Consider the following 16,735-nt stretch of genomic DNA (forward strand, 5'->3'; position numbering starts at 1 on the left):
TACTTTTGACTGTATTTATCATTTCCTTTTCACCTTTTATTTTACTTGTTTATTTAGTCCCATTGCATCCTGCTGATTATTTATCTCATATATACTTTTCTTGCTTTGCTGTCATCACTTTTTAAACTCAGTTTTTATAAAGTGCTATTTAGATAAAGTTAATTATTATTATTATATCCCAGCCCGGTAATTGCAAACTTCCTCTAAACCCATGCTGAGTGTTTGGTCTGTTTACCAAACCGTTCTGTGTAAGACAGGTTTCACTTTCTGTTTAAACACCAGGTGTCAGTCTAACCCACATCACCATTATCCCAGCAGAGAGTGTTTCTCCTGACACACACCACCTGTACAGGCAGACAGTTTGAAACACACACCACAGTGCATGCATGCCTGTCTCTGACTTGACATGTTGACAGCTGCCTAACAGTCTTACACCCCCCCACTCCTTGTTTTTCAGAGCTCCATCCCTCCCTTGTGTCAGGCCTCAACCTGTGCTCTCCGCCTCCCGAGACCTCATGCTAATTCCCGCGCTGTGATTTGTCGTCTCCTGCAGGGGACTGGGAGCCCACTGAAGTTTCTGATTGGCCTTGTGAGTGACCCAGCAGGTTTGAGGGGGAGCGGGCTTCCACTGCCACAAAGACCAAGAGATAGAATTAATGACAGAGGTTGCAAGTCAGAGGAGAGCGGCTGCAAAGCAAGAATGCAAAGAGGGACAGAGGAAGAACAGAGACGTGTTGAAAAGATAGAAATATAACGAGGAGAAAGAGAGAAGCTAAAGTCTCAGAGTTCCTCGGTGGAGCCTCTACACAGGTAGGTGTTACATTCTGCTGCTGCTGCAGTGCAAACAGTCGGATTTCTTGAATGTGACTTCTCTTTCAATTGTACTTTTCTCAAAAACTTTGTGCACAAAAAACATGTACAAGCATGTGTGTGTGAGAGAGTTTGCATCTGTGCTGGTATGTGATCTGTGATCTGTGATTCTTCTCCCTTTGCTGTTCAGACATGAATAATCGCTCCATCGCCTGGTGGCTGAGACAGATCGGCCTGCCCCAGTACACCAAGACGCTAGAAAGTGAATACTATGGTCTTGAGGTACGTGAAAGTTTAAAATCTTCTTGTGCTTGTGTGTAGTGTAGTCAATATCTCCTTCATTTGTCCTGCGCTTCTATCCTCACAACCCTCAGAGCCTCTCAATCCTCTGCTCTCCCTGTTTCTCTGCAGGGTTTGATGAATGTAACTGACGTAGAGCTGAGGGAAGCAGGGGTCGAGGATGCCACACACCGAGAAACCATCATCAACCAGCTTTTAAGACACAGACAGAGACTGGACCCGTGCTCTGGTGACACACACACACACCAGCCACACATGCATGCACACACCAGCCACAGACATAACTTTATTTTGTGAATAGTTTGTCGTATCGATCATATAATTCTGTGTCACGTGCGAGGCTGGATTACCAAGCAGTCAAATCCAACATCCAGGCCCCTGAGCTGCAGAGAGCTCACTTTTTGTTTGTGTTCATGCAATTGAAAAATTCCTCAGAAATATGTAGAAGCAAAATACAATATCAGCAGAAAGGAGCCCTAAAGCAGGTCATGCTTTGTTTACTTCATCTTAGTGGGGGTGGGGGTGCTGTCTGGAGGAGGGACCATAGTTTTCATCCTTTCAATATTTCATTTTTTTGCTTTTACTGCACATTTCGTGATTCTAAGGCTGTTTATGTTTATTCAAATTACCACACAGCAAATGTTATGTGTGGGCATAAATCAGCACTGCACAGAGAGCAGGAGAAACTTCTACTCCTTGGAGGACGAGCTCGTTTATGGGATTTATTTGCAATCCCATAATATATAGTTTATTTATATTCAGGGCTGGGTATGGTGTAACATAAATATTGGTAGCAATACCAAAGTCATTTATTTTGCCATCTTACTTTAGGAATACTTAATATGTTCCTTCTAGAAAAGGCATATGTTTCCACTAAACCTTATTTTTTAAATTTAAATATATGTTGAATGTCATCTTTCCATCTCGATGATACACACTCATGTGGTATAGGAAATTCAATATTATGATATGGATTTTAATCATATCACCCAATCACTACATACTTTTATCTACAGCAGAGGCTCATTTTGGATCTAAGCTCATTTAAGATGTAGAACTAAAATATTTTTATATGTATTGATGTTTCTGAACAAAGCCAAAAGATAATATCTCATCTTTTGATCATGCGTTAACATTTCATCTTGTACTGACGTGTCCCTATGGAAAACAACGTAAATAAAGATGGACGTCTACACTTCACTTCCAGCCACTGTGCAAAAATTAGGCCAAAATATAAGGGACGTTGCCATCTTGTTCTGGTAACGGGATTTTGGAACCAATCACAACCCATTTTTCCATCCCATCCACCAACATGGAGGGGATCAGGTTTTTGACATTACTGCAGCCAGCCACCACGGGGTAATTTAGCTGTTTTGGCTTCACTTTTTGGAGCTGTCATGTCGTCCATCTTTATATGCAGATCATGGTTGAGATACGCATGCTCAGCTTGACAAGTTTATTAGGTCAAAACATTGCTCTCATTATTATTTATTTGGGCTGTTTTCTTTGTGATTGGTTCGGCTACGCTTCATGAGATAATGAGGCTCTTTCCTGAAGTAATAAAATCTACCTGAACCTATAAAGCTCACAGGTGAACATGTTATATCTTCTTTGTTTCATCATAGTAAAGCATGTAAACATATGTCCATAACATTGAGCTATTTCTTTACATCTATCCCCTCAGCTGTGCAGGTCCGGGAGCGCAGGGTGAGCAGAAAGTACTCCCTGGGATCGTCCATGGACCTGGTGAGACCTCGGAGGAGACACCTGATCCCCTCAGAGCACAATTTCCCTTTCCCTTTTTGGACAATGCAAGCTTCAGCTCTGGCAGCCGCACTATATTGTTCTCTGGCTTGTCCCGCAGGTGAAGCCGGGGAAGGATCTTTTCCGTCACAGTGTTCTACCCCGCCTCCAACGTGCCGACAAGAAGCACCGCCTGTCCGCCTCCTGCTCGCAGCTCCGCCCGCTGAATGAGGACAACGCTCAGATCAGTGAGAGGGACAGCAAAAGCAGGTAAGCTGACCCCCTGTGTGTGTGTTGAGTGTGTGTCTGTGAAAGTGTTAGATAGCAGCCATGTGTGTGTGAGAGAAAGAGAGAGAGAGAGATCCAATTTCTCCAGAGAGTCCACTCATGTTTGGCGAATAATTAACTAGGGCCTTGTAAAATCTGTCAGACTATATGAGCTGAAGTAGGTGTAGCAGTCGTTTGAACTGTGAATAGGCTGAGAGCTAATGAGAGAAAAACTTTTATTAAAATGAAACATCAGGATCTTACTTTGTACTTTCATCAATGAGGAACACAGCAGCTTTCTGGTGACTAACAATATAAACAGCACACCTCGGGAAGTTTTGGCCACTCCAGGGAGACGTCAATGGTTTTGGCTTTGTGTTGATTTAGTTTTGGTCTGAGATACACACATGTAAGATTTCCCACCTCAGAATAAAGTGAGAGGGACTGGGGGTTCAGTTTCAGGTCCTGCAAACATTTACAGAAACTTGTCTTTCAACAAACCACATTCCAGTTACTCTGAATGAACTGCAGACCTCACTGTGAACAGCTTTTACAGGAACTAAGGACAAAAGTCTGAATAAAGAGAATCACAGCTGTAACTTCTCAGTGTTGTAGGGAGCACAAACTCACTTCTATTGTTGTGAGGCGGCCGCAGAAGTTTCAAAGGTGACTGTTTCATAATCTAAGCAAATAAAGCCGGACCCACCTGCATGGTCATTTAATGTAAACAGAGAATTTCAAATATAGGGAGAACTTCCACTTTCACAACCATTGTTTATGGCGTTAAAAATTAACTTTCTTTGGCTTTCCGATTACTTCTTCCACTAATGGTTTAAATTTTAAAATGTACAAAATTATCCATCATACTTTTGTAAAAGCACAAGTCCTCAAATATCTTGTTTTAACAAGGTATTAGTTTAATATATAACATAAAAGGAAGAATGGCAGATAACTTTTTTGATAATTCCCTATAGGGTGGTTATGTTTTCACCCCTATCCCCCCTGGGAAGGGATGAACCCCCCTGTGTGCTATTCTTGGTTTGTTTGTTAGTATGATTGTGCCAAAAATTACGAAACTGAATTTCCGGCGGACGTGGCAGAGGAACCTGAAGGGACCTGTTCAATTCTGGTGCAGATACTGGTAAAGGTGTGGATCATGGGAATCTTTTATCAACTATACCTTATGATTCATATCCTAATGAAGTTATAAAACCACTTCCTTTTTGATTTCCCCTTCTTTTATGAGTTAAGAATGAGATCATTTACTGGAATCAGATGTGACTGATTCATCCTGAGTGTCTGGAGGAGAGGTATCGCAGCTCGTTCCTTCCTCCAGCAGCAACTCCTGGTTTAACTCTTAACTGTGCAATATTCATTCTGTCCAGTCACTCTACATATTCTCACACTGCACATATTACTATTGTATATATTAGATTTGCATTCATATTTTATATTCTCTACACTTAAGTATTATTATCCTTACATTTAAGTATTGCATATTAGTTATTACTTACTCTTGCTTATTTAATATTGCATCTTATCCTATCCTTTAATCTTAATCTGAATATTTGTATTTTCTGATAGTAAACTTAACATATGTGTGTTTTAGACTGGAGGTCAGACAGTAATCTAAATATACTGTGGAAATACATGTTTAATTTACATTTACCTGATACATAACACAATATAAACAAATCAATAACTTATTATAGGAACTAATTGTCAGATGTATTGATGGATTGAAGAGAACAAATCCAAACCACATGATTCTGTGAAGAACCTTTTCATTTCTGGATGCAGATACAGATGAAGATCTGGATCCTGGAATCTTTTAACATCTATAATTAATGATATATAACTTATTTAGGTTATAAAACAACTTCCTTTCTTTCTCAGTGATTCATTGCCTGAACCCAAACATTTACTGACATTAATGAAATCATTTACTGGTCTCAGATGTGAATATTTACTACTATTTTTTACATTTACCTGATACATTATACAAATCAATACGTTATTATAATAAATAACTGTCAGATGTGTTGATAATAAAGACAATCGGAACCCAGATTGAAGAGAACAAATCCAAACCACATGATTCTGGGAAGAACCTTTTCATTTTTGGCTTCAGATACAGATTAAGATCTGGATCCTGGAATCTTTTAACATCTATAATTAATGATAAATAACTTATTTAGGTTATAAAACCACTTCCTTTCTTTCTGAGTGATTCATTGCTTGAACCCAAACATTTGCTGATATTAATGAAATCCTTTACTAGACTAAGATGTGCATATTTGCTAGTATTTTTTACATTTACCTGATACATTATACAATATATTCAAATCCATACATCATTATAATAAATAACTGTCAGATGTATTGATAATAAAGACAATCAGAGCCCAGACTGAAGAGAACAAATCCAAACCACATGATTCTAGGAAGAACCTTTTCATTTTTGGCTTCAGATACAGATGAAGATCTGCATCCTGGAATCTTTTAACATCTATAATTAATGACAAATAACTTATTTAGGATATAAAACCACTCCCTTTCTTTCTCAGTGATTCATTGTTTGAACGCAAACATTTACTGATAGTATTTTTTTTTACAATTACCTGATACATAACACAACATAAACCCATATTTTATACAAATATGTGTAGGTAACAGAGACAGCTGGAGTTTGCAGACAGTGATTTACCATCACATACCTCCGTGCAGCCACTCGTCCTGCGGCCAGGTGATGTGTCGGTATCCCAGGAATGTGAGTCAGATAGCGGGTGTTTCAGCTGAGGAGCAGGCGGAGGAGGAGGAGGAGGAGGAGGAGAACCCGGGCTTGTTGGAGCTTGTTTGATCGCAGAAGAGGAGGAGGAGGAGGGTTGAGAGGGGGGAGAGAGAGAGAGAGCACCGGAGAGGTGAAGCTCCGTCGGTTGTTGTTGTTGTTGTTGTTGTTGTGTAGTTGTAGTTTTTGGACCACAAACCTTGACACATGTCGGAGGCGGCGCGGCGCTGAGGCGGACACACACAGGTAGGACCGAGCCGGACTCGAACCAACGCGAGATCTTGTCTCGATACTTTGTATCCACTTCTCTATGATCTCGCTCCTGCTGCTTTGGAACTCTCAAACAAATCTGAACAAATCCTCAAAGTGTCACTTCTCGATGACTTCCTGGACTTTTGACGCACGTGTCAGGAAACTTTTGAACCTTTAGCTCGAATGTTTAAAGTGTGGAACGAGTTTGTGAGAAGCTAAGTTGTGTTTTTTCAGGTGATATTTCACAACAGTGTCTCTGCAGCACAGGTGATTCCTCTGGGGGAGCCAACGCCCCTCACACAGGAGGTAGCTCCTCTTAGCTCGGAGCTAACCCCACCTGGGATCTGTCTGTGATCTGTCTGTGATCTGTGATCTGTCTGTGGTCTGTCTGTGGTCTGTCTGTGGTCTGTCTTTGGACTGTCTGTGATCTGTCTGTGGTCAGTGTGTCTGTGATCTGTCTGTGGTCAGTGTGTCTGTGATCTGTCTGTGGTCTGTCTTTGGACTGTCTGTGGTCAGTGTGTCTGTGATCTGTCTGTGGTCTGTCTGCTTGTGATCTCTCTGTGGCCTGTCTTTGGACTGTCTGTGGTCAGTGTGTCTGTGATCTGTCTGTGGTCAGTGTGTCTGTGATCTGTCTGTGGTCAGTGTGTCTGTGAAATGTCTGTGGTCTGTCTGTGGTCAGTGTGTCTGTGATCTGTCTGTGGTCTGTCTGCCTGTGATCTGTCTGTGATCTGTCTGTGGTCTGTCTGTGATCTGCCTGTGGTCTGTCTGCCTGTGATCTGTCTGTGGTCTGTCTGTGATCTGTCTGTGGTCTGTCTGTGATCTGCCTGTGGTCTGTCTGCCTGTGATCTGTCTGTGGTCTGTCTGTGGACTGTCTGTGGTCAGTGTGTCGGTCCTGTGTGTCTGTGCTGGGACCCCCGAGTCCTGTGCAGCTGCCACCATCTCTTTTTTATCAGGTTCTCCTTCTTAACTTTAAAGGGATAGTTCACAAGAGAAGTGAAATCCCACTCATTACCTGCTCACCTCTGTGCCGATGGAGGGTTTGAGTCCTCAGGACACTTCTGGAGTCTCAGGGTTACAATACAAGTGAAGTAAATGGTGACCAATTCTTCAAACTTTCAATTACAACAGAAAAAAGAAATGTTTAATGCCTCCTTACTGCTCCTGTGGTGTCATCCAAGTGTCCGACAATCAAATTCAACTCGAAACGTGGTCATTTATGTTTTATTTTGCTTAGGATATCAAACGAACTCCCCATTGGCACTGGCAGTTTATTAGGTAGCCAAAAGAAATGCAGTCAACAGTCCTGTAATAAATCCAAGCCATGAAAGCTAGAAGGTTTATTAGGCTTGAATGGAAGTTATGCTTTTGCCCACTTGTCGATTGGTTTGATTTTCTGCAGGATTGCGCCAAAAAAAACTACTGAACGTATATCCATGAAAGTTGGGAGAAGGATGAGACCCTGGGTCAAAAGAGAAGTCCTCCAAATATCCGTGCAAATCATTTTTTATTTAACATTGCGATGGTGATTTCACAGGAAGTAAGGGGACTGATATTTATGAGTATATGACATTGGGTTCAGCTCGACTGGTCTCTAGGGGACTGTTGGGCCTTGGTGAAGGTTTGTGCTCTACTAAGGGCTGTTCTTGGTTGGTTAACTTGTTTATTTGTAGATTATGATTATAAAAACTACTTGATTTCCGAATTTCCACCCGACTTTTCGGAGGGATAGGGCCTGAGCCTGAGGAGAACCCATTCAGTTTTAGTGTAGATGCAGATTGAGGCGTAAATCTTGGAATCTTTTCTATCTTTAACTATGTTATATGACAAATAAATTATTCATGCCTCTTCTTTTTCTTTTATATCTCTACTCTCAGAGCAATCATGTGTAAGACTGCTCAGCCTTGGTGGAGTTAAGTGCTCCACTGAGTGCCAGTTGATTGATTTTATTATTTAATTCAATTGTCAAAAGCTGTTGATTCGGCTGAGTGATCATTTTGAAGGATGTAGCTTGTTCTGCACTTGAACTTTGCAATTTTGCAAGAGGTGTTGGTTTTTCCTTTTTGATAAATGTAGTGGACAAAATAATACAAGCACCAAACTGGACATTATAGCCTGCAGTTGGGATTTATTGCTGTACTGCAGAATAAGACTGCAGTAAGATTGGCTAGGTGTTCCTAATAAACTGCAAACTGAGTGTTTATCAATGAGTTTGGACAAACAATTGGAGGCACGTGTCAATATAATGCAGTACAGTTTTTAATAGGCTGGTTTCACATGACCCGTTATGAGCTTCTCATCTTTACGTTCTTTATCTGCTCGCCAGACATAGTAGTTCAGATACAACCTTGAGCTGTAGGAGACTGTAGTGGACATTTTTCACAATTTTAAAGACCCAATTATTTATCAAATAACCCAGAAAAATTTTAAAAGAAAGGTTAGACTCGTGTTAATGTTGGTTGTAAAACCCAATAATCAAAGTGTGAGAAGTCGACCCTCTCCAGGTCCTGGGTCAGTGAGCACGGCTGCAGCTTCCGGACTAATGAGCACATTAAGGTCACGTCCCTTTTTCTGTGAGTTTCATAGTTTTAACAACCGTGTGGGACGTGACATTCTGATGTTAAAAACATACAGGTGGTTTGCATTTATTAGATTGGTTCCACTGATGTTAGACTTGTATAAAAGTATAAAAGTCTCTTATATTACAATTTACCAGTAACGTTTCAAGAACGAAGTATAATACTCAAAATTCTAATTATAAGTTTATCGATAAACAATTTTCATGTAGAAATGTACATGTATCTAAGCATTTTTATGTATAAACATGTGTACTTTTTATTCAGTGAAATAAAAGCGCTTGTATCGGCACATATCTTGAAACACAAATGTCATTACAGATGTGCCTGTGTGATTTTTATTCATCGGTTGGTCTCTTGTAGAGGAGTTTAATATAAACTATACACAAACTGCAGCCTCCAAATAACATGTAATCACTTCCTTTCTAAAACAGTCTCAACCCAACCTGAATATTCTAACCTTAATAAGCAGACAACTTATCTTATTGAAGATCTGACCTACTGGAGTGAATAAGTCCAATCAGTACCTGATATACTCGTGTACAAGCACAGAATGTGTGTATTTAGTTTCCATGGATGTCAACAGTAATATTGAGGGTCAAAGGAAGGCAAAGGAGCAGCCTTCACATCTCTGTGGGAGTTATTGAGCTCAGCTCTGTTGCTGAGCTCTGAGCTGTGCGTGTGTTTTCCTCGTGTTTACAGAGGCAGGAAGCTGGAGGCTCAGGGAGGAAGGAAGAAGGAAAAAAGAGGCCGGCTATTAAAAGTCAGTTGTGTGGTGTTAACGACAGACGCAGACCTTGGCGGTGGTCTCCTGTCCTTGTGCCGTCACGTACAGAGGAAAAACATGACACCATCATCTGCAGCTCCCCTGGGATTAATTTAGTTCTCTCTTGTTTTCCAGCAAGCGGAGGAGTGTCAGTGCATACTTCAGCCAGCTGAAGGTGAGAGGTTCAACAAACGACCTGTCCCACTCTCACCTGCTCTTTTTCCTGCATATTGTATACCCTCAATAGCCAAACTAGTACAAAATGTCAGCACAGAAAACATGCAGTGTAACTATGTTCTCTGCTTGGCTGCTCTTTGTGTGTGTGTGTGTGTGTCTGTGTGTGTGTGTGTTCTGCAGGTTTTCGGTGGTCGGAGAGAGATGGACTCGTTGAAGAAGGAGCTGGAGGAGGAGTTGAAGCTCAGCGCCGAGGACCTGAGGAGCCATGCGTGGTTCCATGGACAACTGACCCGAGAGGTGCTCAATGGACCACGTGCTATTCTCACTGCATTTACACTTAATTCAAACATTTTAATAGGGCTGGGCAAGTTAACTCGTTTCAATCGAGTTAACTCAAGTAATGAGTTAACTCGATTAATTATTTTATCTCGCAACTCAGGTTTGATTTTTTATTGTGAAAGTCAGGCTTTTATTTTGTGAAAGTCTGTTGCTGACTGCTGCAGAACAGGAAAAAAGAAAATAATTGGCGGATAAACAATGGAGTTAACTCATCACTTGAGTTAACTTGATTAAAACGAGTTAACTTGCCCAGCCCTACATTTTAAGTTATACACAGCTCACCCTGTTATCCTGCTCCCTCGTTTCCAGGCTGCAGAGTCTCTGTTTGGGAGGGACGGAGACTTCCTGGTCCGGGACTCGAGCTCCTCCCCCGGCGACTATGTTCTGAGCTGCCTTTGGAAGAACGGGCCGATGCACTTTAAGATCATACGAGTGGTTCTTCGCCCCAAACAGGTGAGTTCGTATGTGTCCCATAGGCTGAATATAAAGATGGATGATCGATAAGCTAAATACGACCCAACATCAGAAACTTTTACGTTAGATTCCATTTTACTTGTCTGAACAAAGATATTCGTCAGCACTTCTAACCCAGGTTTTAGTCTGGCCTGTTTCTATTCCTGTGCTCTGACCTGGCTGGGAAGAATGTCGTTAATTATGAATGTGAAGTAAAAAAAACTCCTGGAATCCCTCCTGAAATGTAATCTCTGCCATTGATCCATATTTTAAGTATATGTTCCAAAAACACACTCACACAATATCGTGTGATATGGACTTTTTGTTCCTTTTTCTTAAATTACTGTGGTTTTAAGCTACAACCCTAACCTTAACCTTGCTCGTCTCCAAAGGGCTGAACATATAGATTTTTCCTTAAAGTCCCTGCTTGATATTCAGTGTGTGTGTGTGTGTGTGTGTGTGTGTGTGTGTGTGTGTGTGTGTGTGTGTGTGTGTGTGTGTGTGTGTGTGTGTGTGTGTGTGTGTGTGTGTGTGTGTGTGTGTGTGTGTGTGTGTGTGTGTGTGTGTGTGCCTCCATCTGTGTGACAGGGCTACGCTCGGGAGCTGTTCCAGTTCGAGGAGGATCGCTTTGACAATGTTCCCGCTCTGATCCGGTTCTATGTGGGCGGCCGGCGGCCCATCTCCCAGGCCTCGGGCGCGGTGATCTTTCAGCCAATCACGCGGACGCTTCCTTTGCGTGTCATCAATGAGCAGAACGCGGACGACCAAAGCATCAGCGGCAGCAGCAGAGGTGCCGGGCGCGAGAAGAACAGTGAACCCAACAAAAGACGCAGTTTCAGCTCCACGCATGCCGACACACTGCATCTCATCAATCCTCTGTTAAGGTGGGAGGAGTGCACTGCACGAACACACGCATAATGATGAATCACACGTCTTGAAACAAATACATATAAATGAATTCATGGCTCATGAACTTTATTTTGTGTTGCAGGACAGGAAGTCAGCCTGCGAACCTAGAGAATGTGGGACGGAAGCCTTTTCTTCAGTCGGCCCAGTCCGACAGCAACCTGCGAACTGGTACGTTATTCAGTGAAAATCACATTTTGAAAATATTGGCCGATAGATCATTAACATATTCAACTCGTAGTCAGTTATGTTAGTATCAGCCTCAAAAATCCAGTGGTGGTCGGGCTGTGAGGAGAAAGTTTAAATGACTGGCTAAAGTCCCCCTAAGAAAGCAAAGTAAAGCAATAGCTGAGGACGACCCTTCCTACATCCAGTGGAAGCAGTTGACCAATCACAACAGAATATGCCGGCTGGCCAATCAGAGCAGACTGGGCTTTATCAGGAGGGGGGCCTTAAAGAGACAGGAGCTTAGACTGAGAGTTTCAGACAGAGGCTGAAAAGAGGAGCTGCAGCAATGGACAGTTTGAGGAAAGTGATGAGTTTTCTTAACATAAGAGGATTAAACCCTTTCGAGTATTAACCCAAATTTAAACGATGAACCTGAATAGCAGCAGTTTACGTCTCCTCTAGAGCCGAGAGTGACTGGGAGCTTTACAACTCTGTGCTTTATTTGTAACCTGGCTGCTGTTACTCTTCTGCAGGTGTTCCACAGACCACTCAGTCAGAGGACCACCACCCCGCCCCCATCTCCCCTGTGTTTCGCACCGGCAGCGAACCTCTGCTGAGCCCCCGACCACGAAACACACGCCCGTCCCATCCGGGTACGATGCGACACAAGCACACGTGCATCCTTATTCTGCGTCAGGTACACCACTCACACTCATAGTCCCCCCCCCTCTCTGTGGCTGCAGGTGGTGGTGTCACTTTACGGGGCTCAGACGGACAGCTGCACCCCCGAGCTCCTCCCAAACCTCATCGATTCTCCACTGTCTTTGCCAACGCTACGCCTCCTCCACCTCCACCCTCAGACTCGGACGAAGACTATTCTGCTTTATACACTGAGCTGGTCATCCAGGTAGGAAAACCCTTTTTTTTATAATTTGCCTTTGTTTCTATTTGGGAAAGTGATGTCGACTGTAAATCCTCCACTGAGAGTTCATACCCTTGCTGTTGTGTCAAGGTGCCACTGTCCCAAAGTAAAGGCCACGTGGACAGACTACGTGCGGAGGAGAAGTGGCAGAGCCGCGCCCGCCTCACAGAAACTTCCTTCGGCTTCCTGGAGGCCCAGAAGGACGAGGAATCGCCACAGCCACTGTTTGACGGAGAGCTGCAGAAGACGGCAGCAGAGGGAGGGGAGGACTGGCATTTTGAACGACCACATGTTTGTATTAATGAGTTATTGAAATTATACAAATATAAATGTCACGAGGTCATTGCAATATTTATATTTCCATTATGCTATCTTGTAGTATTATTTATATTATGGTCACTTACTTTTTAATTATTTTTCTGTATCATGGTCACTACTGTTGCAATATTACTTATAATATTTTTGTTTTCATTACAATAACACTTACATCCTTCCACTTTCTCCCCAGTACCTGCTTTTGCACAGTGTCTGTTTTGCAGGTTGTTTTTGTTTTTGTTTCTGTACTCTCATTATGTGTAGTTTAGTAGTGTATATATTTTGATCTTTTTTATTGTTGCTTCGGCACTGTTATTTAAATTCTGTTTTTCTCTTATTTTGCTGTAACAAGTATATTTCCCCGTTGTGTGGATAAATAAAGAAATCTAATCTAATCTAATCTAAAATAAGATGTTGAGAAATCAGTGTTCAGGACAGTTGTGTACTAATGCTGTCACGTCATTAACACTTTCACAGATTGAGTCGGAGTCAAGTTTCCAGTTGGATAAGTTCGAGTCGCTGCTGTTACCAGAGAACAACCGACCTCTGGAGCCGAGCATCCTGCTGTCGCTCAAAGAACTCTTCAACCGCTCCGACGCCAACACCACCGCTCTGCACATCCTCAGCGTCGACTGCCAGGTACAATACAGCCTTTCAAGACACAAACACACACACAGACACACAATGGATTACATATTGTGAATCAATACACACTTTATTTTGTATTTGTTGTGCCCCGGCCATGTTGGAGCTTATTTAACAAACAGACATCTCAAGCTTCAATGTTAAAGAGTATTTTCCCCCAAATTTAAAGTCTAAAAACTTTTATTTGCCCTGGTTTATACTTTTGTGATTTCAGCAAACTCCACAAACAGATACTGAGAGTAGTTTTGATAAACAGGCTGTAAAACCCGACTGACCACTACTCGTTCATTGTGGTGATAATGCAGGTAGCGCGGATCGTTGGCGTGACGGACGAGCAGAAGAGGCTCATGGGAGTTGAGTCGGGGCTGGAGCTGGTCACTCTGCCACACGGACACCAGCTACGACAGGACCTGCTAGAAAGGTTTGTGCAGCTGACACCCTTTAAACACTTAAAATACAGTGATAGATTAATAAATGCTGTATCTTGAAGGGTCGTTTCACTCAAATTTACAAAAAATGTTCCTCAATACTGTGTCAAGCTATTAAGATATCTTTTCTTTATTCGTCCCACAGGTTTTAAGTTATTCATCTCTGATTATCAGTGTAACTTCAAAACAATTAATGGAAATTGGATTTCATTTCTGGTGCGTAATTCATTAGAAAGTCAATTTGAAAGTGACACATTTATCCAGAATCAGTGTCACAGGAAGGGAACTCTTTATTTGTGGATGATAGGAAAGATTAAATTCCAATTTTATTGTCCACTAGAGTCACAAATTGTTTTCAGCTCATCAAAACAAATGCAGGAAAAGAGCAGGTAACACAAAGGGACCGGTAACATCAAGACAAAAGTCTGGAGTACACAATAGTTCACAAGTAAAATACCTTGTGCATTACTCAAGGCCCAACAGTCCCCCTTTGAAACCATATTTAAATTCACAAGATTCAGATTTTTAATTTGATCGACACAAAATTGTCCTTCGTCATAGAAACAAAGGCAATTCCTAAATAACCCGGATTTGTTTTCCTTAAACTTGATTTCTTTTACCCTGAGAAATCAGCAAAAAGGCTGAAAAATACCATCTTGCAATGTGAAAAAACAAATCCTGGATCTGTCCTGTCTTCATATTGGTATTTTGTAAGTTGGCTCAGGTGTTTTGTGTTTAGAGTTCGAAACCGGAACCAAGGTTTTATCTAACATTACTAACACATTATTGAAAACATAGTCGAGCCAAATCCTCATGTTCTCCGTCTTTCCTGTTCTTTTAGACATCATCTAATCGCACTGGGAGTCGCAGTGGACATCCTGGGCTGCACAGGAACCGTGAGCCAAAGGGCAACTGTGTTACATAAATTAATCTCATTGGCTCAGGCGCTGAAAGATCACACCCACAACCTTTACTCCTTCTCTGCCGTGATGAAGGCTCTGGAGATGCCTCAGGTGGTGAAATGATGACGGAGAAATGCCTCTTTTATGTCAAATCATGTGGAAACTGACTGAAGTTTCTTTTAACACATATCTCTGTATGCTCATGTGTAGATCGAGCGCCTGGAGATGACGTGGCGAGGGCTGCGGAGGAACCACACAGAGAGCGCCATCTTATTTGAGAAGAAACTCAAGCCCTTCATGAACTCGCTGAACGAGGGAGACGGTGAGTTGTGACGTTTGAGACAGAGACACATCACACAACTTTGGCTTTTTGTTTAGGTTTTACCCCAAACATTTTGCTGTTTTAAACTAGATAATGTCGTGCATTGACTCGTATGTTCTTCCGTAGACTCTGTGGTTCAGGGCCCGATCGCCGTGCCACACCTGGTTCCTCTGCTGATGACGATGGAGGGCGAGGACCCGGTCGAGGACAGCGACAGGGGCTGTGAGCTCCTCTTCGATGTTCTCCAATCGGCTCGCAGCGCTGCACTACATGCAAAAGACTATCAGAAGCACGCACACGCTCTGCTCACAGGTACACACATGCACCAGGGACAATTTCCTCTCTTTTCACAGGCAGGAATATCGTAACAGTATATTAGAAACCAAGTCTTTGTTTCGTGAGACTTGTCTCAACGAGTGTTTGCACCAAACTGTGCCAACTGGTCGTAAATTGAGAAAGTCACCTGCTCGCTATGAAGTCACTTGTCAACAACAAAATGTTCTTCTACTCCCTTTGAGATTAAGTTTCATTTAGAGAAAAATTATGAAATAGTAAAAAGATCAAGTTCACTACAGCAGAGTTTAAATTCCTGCTTTCAAAACTCAAGTCAGAAATTGAAGTATGACTTCTGATAATGACATATTTATGATCTTTAGGAGTTAACACAGGAAACTGGACTCACAAATGCAAAACAACCACTGAAGATACCATGAATGACTTTGAATCTTCAGATTTAAGATATAGTGATTACACTATTGATTAATGAATTAATATAGTTATTCATTTTAGTTTATTTAATTTCATTAACATAAACCCTAAATCCATTCACATGTAGATAGAGGCAGAGTTGATATTATGTTATGAGAAAAAATAATCTGTGTATCTGTTCTTGCATGAGGTCAAATAAACACGCTCAGACAGGAAGTAGAACACTCCATCCTGTGTCTGCTCTCATCACATGTCTGTCCCACTGCTCCTCCAGGAGACTGGGAGCCGGTCCCCGAGCTGCTGGAGGTTTTCCGGACGGAGTTCGCCCTGCGCCTGCTCTGGGGTCTGTCGGGGGCGACCGCCGGCAGAGAGGAGCGCTACGAGAAGTTTGACAAAATCCTCTGTGTTCTCTCGGATAAACTGGAGCCCGTGGAGATCACTCCACTAGACCCCGACACTTTAACCTGATCCCACAGGCGCCTGCTTCACTGGGTGAAAGGGGACATCAGCATCCAAAGACAAAAAGATGCTGTGTGTGTTTTGTGTGAAGATCTGACCTTTGACGTCACACACACACGTAAAGGGAGAAGTTATTTTTTCCTTCACTGGCTGAGATGTGACAAATTTTGTAAAAAAATAATAACTGTGTGGACTGACTTTACTGTGAAAAGGACTTTGCTTGATCCATTTTCCTTTTGCAGGAAATCTGACATTGTTGACCCCAAAAATATCTGTTTACTATTCCAAATATGCATTTCTGACACTCGGATACTTGAGGCTCCAATGGACACAGCACGGACATTATTAAAACTGAGTTCAGGAACTGCAGCTCTGTGGAACCACACTGGAAATAGTCTTTTTTTTCACAGATGACGCAATAAATGAATGTTTACTTTTAGTCATATTTCAATTTTTACATGTTGCATTTCCCATAAATGACAAGAAACAGAA

At 42.1% G+C, this 16,735-nt stretch overlaps 1 protein-coding gene across 2 annotated transcripts; it reads left to right on the top strand.

Annotated features, from left to right (window-relative positions):
• The first annotated feature begins 1,002 nt into the window (after positions 1-1,002).
• Positions 1,003-16,733, top strand: sh2d3a (SH2 domain containing 3A). Of its 2 annotated transcripts, XM_061087782.1 has the most exons (19): positions 1,003-1,092; positions 1,222-1,357; positions 1,626-1,637; positions 2,795-2,856; positions 2,981-3,123; positions 9,635-9,674; positions 9,857-9,973; positions 10,325-10,468; positions 11,057-11,352; positions 11,460-11,545; positions 12,076-12,195; positions 12,286-12,449; positions 12,555-12,755; positions 13,257-13,418; positions 13,730-13,845; positions 14,694-14,865; positions 14,965-15,076; positions 15,203-15,388; positions 16,059-16,733. In XM_061087782.1, exons 1-19 carry the CDS (start codon positions 1,003-1,005, stop codon positions 16,250-16,252), a joined length of 2,553 nt encoding a protein of 850 aa, XP_060943765.1. In that variant the 3' UTR covers positions 16,253-16,733. The 2 variants fall into 2 exon arrangements, with proteins under 2 accessions (XP_060943765.1, XP_060943757.1); XM_061087774.1 differs by lacking the exons at positions 1,003-1,092; positions 1,222-1,357; positions 1,626-1,637; positions 2,795-2,856; positions 2,981-3,123 and adding an exon at positions 9,476-9,496.
• Positions 16,734-16,735: the final 2 nt, after the last annotated feature.

This window comes from Limanda limanda, chromosome 2 (assembly GCF_963576545.1).
Source record: "Limanda limanda chromosome 2, fLimLim1.1, whole genome shotgun sequence".
Lineage (NCBI taxonomy): Eukaryota > Metazoa > Chordata > Actinopteri > Pleuronectiformes > Pleuronectidae > Limanda > Limanda limanda.

Bases quoted from the DNA above. Each gene is read 5' to 3' on its own strand.
- sh2d3a (XM_061087782.1), top strand. From the start codon at position 1,003: ATGAATAATCGCTCCATCGCCTGGTGGCTGAGACAGATCGGCCTGCCC. The intron at 14,866-14,964 runs GTGGTGAAATGA...GCTCATGTGTAG, and splicing joins AGGCTCTGGAGATGCCTCAG to ATCGAGCGCCTGGAGATGAC. The intron at 15,389-16,058 runs GTACACACATGC...CTGCTCCTCCAG, and splicing joins CGCACACGCTCTGCTCACAG to GAGACTGGGAGCCGGTCCCC.